Source organism: Malaclemys terrapin, chromosome 6 (genome assembly GCF_027887155.1).
Source record: "Malaclemys terrapin pileata isolate rMalTer1 chromosome 6, rMalTer1.hap1, whole genome shotgun sequence".
Classification (NCBI taxonomy): Eukaryota; Metazoa; Chordata; order Testudines; family Emydidae; genus Malaclemys; species Malaclemys terrapin.
The window spans coordinates 133,573,471-133,582,509 of NC_071510.1; the positions used below are offsets into that span (position 1 = coordinate 133,573,471).

At 56.6% G+C, this 9,039-nt stretch overlaps 1 protein-coding gene across 1 annotated transcript; it reads left to right on the plus strand.

Annotated features, from left to right (window-relative positions):
• The first annotated feature begins 717 nt into the window (after positions 1-717).
• On the plus strand, positions 718-7,694 carry LOC128838793 (avidin-like). Its single transcript, XM_054031219.1, has 4 exons — positions 718-855; positions 3,751-3,961; positions 5,212-5,332; positions 7,363-7,694. Exons 1-4 carry the CDS (start codon positions 784-786, stop codon positions 7,394-7,396), a joined length of 438 nt encoding a protein of 145 aa, XP_053887194.1. The 5' UTR covers positions 718-783; the 3' UTR covers positions 7,397-7,694.
• The last annotated feature ends 1,345 nt before the right edge of the window (positions 7,695-9,039 follow it).

Below are 9,039 nucleotides of genomic sequence, written 5' to 3' on the forward strand. Positions count from 1 at the left end.
GTTCCGTCACTGGCGTTCTTCGAGATGTGTTGCTCCTGTCTATTCCACATCCCACCCTCCTTCCCCTCTGTCCGAGTTGTCTGGCAAGAAGGAACTGAGGGTGGGGGGAGCACACAGCCCCCTTTATAGCGCGATACATTGGTGCCACTCCCGGGGTCGCGGGGGGCGCTCGCACTACGGATGCTGCTAAGGGAAAACTTCCAGCACCGGTGCACGTGGCGAGCACGCACACCTATAGGGAATACACCTGAGCAACACATCTCGAAGAACGCCAGTTATGGAAGAGGTAACTCTCCTTTTCTTGTGCCTGGAGCCAGGGACCTCTGTGTGGTGCCAAGCGAGAGCATCCCTCAAACTGAACCTCCTCTGCCTCATGGAGCCTGCCCCCAGGCCAGGACCTCCCCCGTGGGACCCCCTGGAGCTCCACTCTGCAGAGCCCAGCCGGCACCCCAGGGCAGGGAGCGGGGCCCTCAGGCCAGCACAGCCCACTCCAAGCTGCGCTCACGTCACCCCCCCGGCCCCACCTGGCACACACGGGCCTGTCCAGCGAGCGGCCAAACACTTCCCACCAGCAGGGCAGGCAGCACGTGGCCAGCCACTGGCAAACACTTCTGGGAAATTTGGTTCCCTCTGCAGGAAAAACAACTTTCAAAAGCCAGCGTTTGCTCAATACCCGGCACCGCCAATGAGAGACGTCACTGGAGGTATAAATAGGAGCCTGACCAGGAGCCCCAGACACGAGTCCCTGGAAGACTCACCTGGCGTCTGCCGCTCCCAGAGACGATGGGGAAAGTCGTCTTCTCCCTGCTCCTCGCCCTGCCTCTGGTGACCCTCGGGGCCTCCTCCAATCAAAAGGTACAGGGTGGGTTGTGGGGCCGAGGGGGCTGGGCACTCGCTCTGGGGTGTCTCAGGCCGGGGCAGGGCGAGGGGCCGAGGGGGGGCTGGGTGCTGGCTTTGGGGTGTCTCAGGCCGGGGCAGGGCGAGGGGCCGAGGGGGGGCTGGGTGCTGGCTTTGGGGTGTCTCAGGCCGGGGCAGGGCGAGGGGCCGAGGGGGCTGGGCGCTGGCTCTGGGGTGTCTCAGGCCGGGGCAGGGCGAGGGGCCGAGGGGGCCGGGCACTCGCTCTGGGGTGTCTCAGGCCGGGGCAGGGCGAGGGGCCGAGGGGGGACTGGGTGCTGGCTCTGGGGTGTCTCAGGCCGGGGCAGGGAGAGGGGCCGAGGGGGCTGGGCGCTGGCTCTGGGGTGTCTCAGGCCGGGGTAGGGTGAGGGGTTGAGGGGGCTGGTTGCTCGCTCTGGGGTGTCTCAGGCCGGAGCAGGGTGAGGGGCCGAGGAGGCTGGGTGCTGGCTCTGGGGTGTCTCAGGCCGGGGCAGGGAGAGGGGCCGAGGAGGCTGGGTGCTGGCTCTGGGGTGTCTCAGGCCGGGGCAGGGTGAGGGGCCGGAGGGGCTGGGCGCTGGCTCTGGGGTGGGCAGGGACCTCCTGCTTAGGGAGGGTGGCGTGAGGGTGGGGAGAGGAACTCTCGATTTAGTCCTGAGTGGAGCGCAGGAGCTGGTCCAAGAGGTAACTATAACAGGACCACTTGGAAATAGTGACCATAATACAATAGCATTCAACATCCCTGTGGTGGGAAGAACATCTCAACAGCCCATCACTGTGGCATTTAATTTCAAAAGGGGGAACTATGCAAAAATGAGGGGGTTAGTTAAACAGAAGTTAAAAGGTACAGTGACTAAAGTGAAATCCCTGCAAGCTGCGTGGGTGCTTTTTAAAGACACCATAATAGAGGCCCAACTTCAATGTATACCCAAATTAAGAAACACAGTAAAAGAACTAAAAAAGAGCCACCGTGGCTTAACAACCATGTAAAAGAAGCAGTGAGAGATAAAAAGACTTCCTTTAAAAAGTGGAAGTCAAATCCTAGTGAGGCAAATAGAAAGGAGCATAAACGCTGCCAAATTAAGAGCAAGAATGTAATAAGAAAAGCCAAAGAGGAGTTTGAAGACCGGCTAGCCAAAAACTCCAAAGGTAATAACAAAATGTTTTTTAAGTACATCAGAAGCAGGAAGCCTGCTAAACAACCAGTGGGGCCCCTTGATGATCGAGATACAAAAGGAGCGCTTAAAGACGATAAAGTCATTGCGGAGAAACTAAATGGATTCTTTGCTTCAGTATTCACGGCTGAGGATGTTAGGGAGATTCCCAAACCTGAGCTGGCTTTTGTAGGTGACAAATCTGAGGAACTGTCACAGATTGAAGTGTCATGAGAGGAGGTTTTGGAATTAATTGATAAACTCAACATTAACAAGTCACCGGGACCAGATGGCATTCACCCAAGAGTTCTGAAAGAACTCAAATGTGAAGTTGCTGAACTATTAACTAAGGTTTGTAACCTGTCCTTTAAATCGACTTCTATACCCAATGACTGGAAGTTAGCTAATGTAACGCCAATATTTAAAAAGGGCTCTAGAGGTGATCCCGGCAATTACAGACTGGTAAGTCTAACGTCAGTACCAGGCAAATTAGTCGAAACAATAGTTAAGAATAAAATTGTCAGACACAGAGAAAAACATAAACTGTTGAGCAATCGTCAACATGGTTTCTGTAAATCGTGTCTTACTAATCTATTAGAATTCTTCGAAGGGGTCAACAAACATGTGGACAAGGGGGATCCAGTGGACATAGTGTACTTAGATTTCCAGAAAGCCTTTGACAAGGTCCCTCACCAAAGGCTCTTATGTAAATTAAGCTGCCATGGGATAAAAGGGAAGGTCCTTTCATGGACTGAGAACTGGTTAAAAGACAGGGAACAAAGGGTAGGAATAAATGGTAAATTCTCAGAATGGAGAGGGGTAACTAGTGGTGTTCCCCAAGGGTCAGTCCTCGGACCGATCCCATTCAACTTATTCATAAATGATCTGGAGGAAGGGGTAAACAGTGAGGTGGCAAAGTTTGCAGATGATACTAAACTGCTAAAGATAGTTAAGTCCAAAGCTGACTGTGAAGAACTTCAAAAATCTCACAAAACTAAGTGATTGGGCAACAAAATGGCAAATGAAATTTAATGTAGATAAATGTAAAGTAATGCACATTGGGAAAAATAACCCCAACTATACATACAATATGATGGGGGCTAATTTAGCTACAACAATTCAGGAAAAAGATCTTGGTGTCATCGTGGATAATTCTCTGAAAATGTCCACGCAGTGTGCAAAGGCGGTCAAAAAAGCAAACAGGATGTTGAGAATCATTAAAAAGGGGATAGAGAATAAGACGGAGAATATCTTATTGCCCTTATATAAATCCATGGTACGCCCTCATCTCGAATACTGCGTACAGATGTGGTCTCCTCATCTCAAAAAAGATATACTGGCACTAGAAAAGGTTCAGAAAAGGGCAACTAAAATGATTAGGGGTTTGGAACGTGTCCCATATGAGGAGAGATTACAGAGGCTAGGACTCTTCAGCTTGGAAAAGAGGAGACTAAGGGGGGATATGATAGAGGTCTATAAAATCATGAGTGATGTGCGCGAGGAGAAAAACACAGCACAGAAGGGATCTAACCCCTGAGCCAGCCAGTCCCTGCAGGTTTGGGGCAGAGAAAGAGGCTTCCCTCTGGGTCACAGGAATCCAATCACAGACCCTGCTCTGTTCCTCTCCTGGTTTGTGGGTCTGGCTCCTGCGTTCCTGGCCTGGGGGAGAGTCTGACCCTGCAGTGCTGCGGGAGGACCCGTCCTGCTGACCGTGTCCCTCTTTCAGTGCGTCCTGTCTGGATTGTGGAGGAATGAGCTGGGCTCTAACATGACCATCTCTGCCGTGAACGCCGAGGGGGGATTCACCGGTTCGTACCACACGGCGGTGACGGTCACCGACAAACGCATCCTGATGTCACCCCTGAAGGGGTCCCAGAACCGCAAGAGCCAGAGGAAGCAGCCGACCTTTGGCTTCACCGTGAGCTGGACGTTCTCAAGTACGTGGCCCGAGGGTTCGGTGCCTGGGGTGGAGGGGAACGGAGGGGAATTCAGTGCTAACCAGGCTGAAACACTTCCCCGCCCAGTCTCTGCACCATCCTCTGCTCTTCCGGCCCCTTAATGCTCAGCTCTGGCCAGTGCCGGGGCTCTGAGCCAGAACTGAACAGACCAGAAACGAGATACAAAAGTACCAACCTCTGGGGCCCGGCCCATCACTCACCCTGGGCTGTGTCTCTGAGGCCGTGTGGTCAGAGCTCCTGGGGTCCATCCTGGGCTCTGCCTGGGACTCGCGGAGGGCTCTTGGGCAGCTCTCCCATCACCTCTCCACTTGCTCACGGGGACCCTTGGGGGACCCACCTTGCCGGCTTAGCAAGTACTCTGGGGACAAGAGGCGCTGGGGGGCACCGGAACCTGCTTTGTCTCCACCCTGGCTTGTCCGCGGCAGCCTGTTGGGAGCGCTGGAGAGCTCTGCCCGTTCCAACCCCAGTGTTGCTATGAACTGTTAGTCACTGTCTGTAGTAGGTAGTGCCGAGGCCCCTGTGGCGCTAGGTGCTGTACAGACCCAGACCCTGGCTCAGCGCTCAGGAATCCCGTATGCACAGGGCACTTGTGGGCCTCCCCAGTCTGGGTGCGAGGCCTCGCTCAGCTGCACGCGCTGGGGACCATTACTGGGAACTGCCTCTTGGGGGGCTCCACAGCAGTGGGCAGGGGCTGGGGGCAGCAGGAGCGTGTCCCCCTGCAGAGGCAGGGGGCTGTGAGACACAAGGGTGGGGGGAGCCTGGAGGAGGGAGTGCAAACCAGAGCCATCCAGAGCAGACTGAGGGGTGGGAACAGAGCCTTATGGCTTACTGGGCGGATGGGGGGAGCAGGGGAACCTGAGGCAGGAACTTCCATTCAGCCTCTGCCTCCAGCCCCATCCCTCTGGGGCACCTGACAGTGGCCACTGTCGGCAGACAGGATACTGGGCTAGATGGGCCTTTGGTCTGACCCAGTCTGGCCGTTCTTATGTTCTTATGAAATGCGGCAAGTTATAAACAACTGAGAACAGGGTCTTATAATGGAAAACATCAGGCGCTCTTAACTCTAGGTGCTGCTGCCAGCTCCACCTACAACATGACTTTCTGTTCTATTCTGTAGTGGTTCCTTCCACTCCAGTCGTACTTTAAGCAAGTCCTCCTCCTTCCCTGGGGTCTGGGCTCTGTCTCTTGGGGGCCTCACTGACGTTCACTCCTGTCTGGTTCCCCCGCAGACTCGATAACCGTCTTCGTGGGCCAGTGCTTCGTGGATGATAATGGGGAGGAGATTCTGAAGACCATGTGGCTGCTGCGTGAGGAGGTCGGATCCTCCAGCGCCGACTGGAAAGCGACCAGGTGGGTGACTGGGCAGAGATTGGCCAGGAGTGAAGGGGCCGCCTGCGGAGCTGGGACTGCAGGGCCTGGGCCCATCTCTGCTCGGCGCTGTGCCAAGGGCAGGGCTGGGATCCCGGCTCCTAGCGCTGGAGATGTAGGAAAACCAGCCTGCGGGGACAGGGCAGGGCTCTCAGGCCAGAGTCACAGACCCGTGGGGACCCTTCGCCCTCCAGTGTCTCGCTGGGGGAGGATGAAGTGGTGTGAACTCGAATGCAGGTTTATTCCCCAAGGCTGCAGAGTTCTCTCAGCCCTGTCACACCCCAGGGCTGTGATCCCAGGGGCCCGAGCCAAGTCCCTCCAGGCCTGTGAGAGACTAACGGGGGAGCAGAGAGGGGGCTGGGACAGCTTGTCACTGGGGAGCAGCCCCTGGGACAGAACCATCTCCGGGGGTGCACGCGGCTGGGGCACCTGGAAGAACTGGGGGAGGCTGGATAATGAGGCTTCGGGCAGCCCTGGAAAAGCCGTTCCCTGCTGTTGCCCTGGGCCGGGCCCCAGCAAAGGCCAAGTTGCCCCATGACGCACACACTGCTGAACCCTTCCCCTCATGGGGCTGCTAGTGCCCCACGGCCCTGCCCGCCTTATGGAGGGGCCCACGGGGGGTGGGGGAGGGAGGCTGCCTGCCCTGGGGGGCACCAAGGGGAGCATTGAGCAGGCGGCTGCTGATGGGTCCCTGCCCCCAACATCCCTGCTGAGCACCACTGGGACGTGCAGCCTGCGGAGCCCCTGCCCACCCCTGGGTGCTGCTGGGTGGCTCTGAGGCTAGGCCAGTGCGGGGTGCCCACAGCCACGCTGCCTCCCTGGGCTGGCGGCTGGGTGCCCCTGTGAGGTGCAGCCTGGAGGAGGCGTTTCCCCAGGCAGCGGTGCTCAGGCAGGTGGCCTGGGAGGGGGTGTCCTTCTTTGGTCTTTTCTCCTTCTGAGGCTGATGCACTTTCTACCCCTTCCCCCCCCCCCTGCCCTGTATGGGGCAGCACCGGGCACATGGTCTGTGCTGGGCAAATAACAGGTGAGAACAAACCACAGAGGGGAAATACCAGGCGCTGATGGGCTGCTCAGTCTAGCAGGGAAAGGCAGGACAAGAACCAATGGCTGGAAGCTGAAGCCGGACAAATTCCCATCAGAAATAAGGCCCAAATGTTTAACCCTTGGAGCAAACAGGGCAGCACTGGGTTCTCCAGCTCTTCACGGGCTTCAGCTCAAACCCGGCTGCTTCTCTGGAAATGCTTCAGCCATTCCCGAGTTACTGGGCAGGGGCCGGGGGCAGTGTGGCTGCCCTGTGCTGCACAGGAGCTCAGACTGGATGAGCTGAGGGTCCCTTCTGACTAAGGGGAAGATTCTGTCCCAGGGACTTTTAGTAAAAGTCAGGGACTGGTCGTGGGCAATGAACAAACATTCATGGAAGCCTGCAACAAACAGAGAAACAAACAGAGCCTGCCAGCGCTTGCAGCTGCTCCTGCTACAGGGGCTGACCCAACCCCAGCCGCTGCGCCAGCAGGCTGGGCAGTAGCGTAGCTAGCGGGGTGCAGGGGAAGCAGCCGCTTCCCCTCACCCCTTTTCCCAAAAGCGGCGCCTTTCCAAAGGCGGCCGCTGGCCGGAGGAGCGAGGGGGGAGCACAGGCTGGCCGCCCGCAGCACAGCCAGCAGCCATGGGGGGTGGCAGGCGCGTGGCCGGAGGAGCGGGGGGCGCAGCATGCGGCCCGGCCCCACAGCCGCGGCCGGAGGAACGGGGGTGGGGCGCAGCATTGTGGCCGGAGGAGTGGGGGGAGGAGCGGTCAGCGGTGCAGCCGGAGGAGGAGCCAAGGGGAGGCGCCTTTTTTGGTTTGCTCCCCCTCCTCTTAAAAGACCCCTGTGCCGACAGCTGCTCCATCCCTGCCCCAGAAGAAGTCCTGGAGGTCACGGAAAGTCACAGAATCTGTGACCTGGCTCCGTGACAGAATTGTAGCCTTACTTCTGACTGTCACTCTATGAATCTATGAATTCTGCGCTTCCCCGCAGGGTCGGCACAAACGTTTTCACCCGGATCAAGTGATGGAACGTGGGTGAATCTGTGAGGAGCGACGGTGTCCGGTGACCCAGCAGCACCGTCATCCCACTCCGCAGCCCCAGGGCTCCTGCCTCCCCCCCCTCCCCCCCCCCCGCGTCCGGAATTGTTCTGGGGTCTCTCGAGAGCGTCTCGCCCGGCCTCAGGGCTGTTTGCTGGGCTGCAGAGGCGCCGTCTCTGTCTCCATCTCCCCTCGCTCTCCGGTTACACCCCCAGAATCGCTGCCTGCGCCCCCCACGCTGCAGTTTAGTTCCTTTCCCAGTAAAGCTCTAGCGCGGGAGGCAAATGAGTCTCGTGTTTTTATCGCTCTTGGCTCTTGGGGTGAAGCTGTTGCTGAGACGTGATTCCCACTTGCCCTCTCTGGATTCCCTGGGAGGTGCCGAATTCTCTCACCATGGCAGATGGGGATATTTGCTGCACAAATATCAGAGTGCAACAGCCGCTGCACAGCCCCTCGGAGACGCCCTTCCTGCTAAACGGCCCTTCGCTCACTCAGGCGGTTCCTGTCCAGCGCGCTCAGCCCAGGGGTTCGTTTCTCTCAGGCATCCGGCGCCGCCCACCTCGAGTTCTAGGCACCAGGAGCCAAATAAACATTTTCCATCGGAAAAACGGCTCAGTTCTGTGTGGTTCTCCCTTGAAACTCTCCACAGGTGGCGTAACGCTCGGGAGGAACCCAGCACGGGGAAAGGGACGGGCAAACCTGTGGATTAAAGCTCTGGAGATTCAAAGCCACGTGTTCCCGCCCACCCCTGACTAAAATCCCACTGCTGCTTGGATCCAATTGGAGGAGCTGGGAACCCTGCCCCCCGCCATAGAGCAGGAAGGGAGAGGCCTTGACGTGGGACCTGAGCTCATCTCCTGGGATTTGAACAGCCCATGGAGCATGGGGCTGGCTTGCCCTGTGCATAGGGTGGAGGGGTCAGTCCCTGGGTCTGGCCCACATTAACACACTGGGGCAATAATCCAAAGGGGGAGGGAGGCCTCTGGGGAGCAGGAGCTGCTCCACCTCCATGGGGGGCAGCTAGTCCCGGAAAACACAAGGGCAGAGGCAATTCTTGATTTAGTCCTAAGTGGAGCACAGGACCGGGCCCAACATGTGCATAGAGCTGAACCGCTCGGTAATAGCGACCACAATATAATTAAATGTAACATCACTGCGGGGGAGGGGGTACCAAAGAACCTCAGCACTGTAGCATTTAACTTCAGAAAGGGGAACTACACAGAAAGGAGGAGGCCAGTTAAACAGAAGTGAAAAGGAACAGTCACAAGAGTGAAATGCCTGCAAACTGCCTGGAAACTATTTAAACACCATAATAGAGGCTCAAATTAAATGTATACCCCAAATAAAAAAATTGTAAAGGGACCAAAAAAAAAAATGCCACTGTGGCTAACAGAGAAAAAGAGAAGGTTGGAGGCAAAAGGTACCTTTAAAAATTGGAAGTCAAATCCTAGTGAGAACAAGAGAAAGGAGCATCAACTCCGGCAAGTTAAGTGTAAAAGTGTAATTAGACTATAAACAATACGAAGAGCAACTAGCCAAAGACTCAAAAACTAACATCAAAAATGTGTTAAATAAATCAGAAGCAGGAAGCCTGCCAGACAATCAGTGGGGGGCACTGGACAATGGGGAT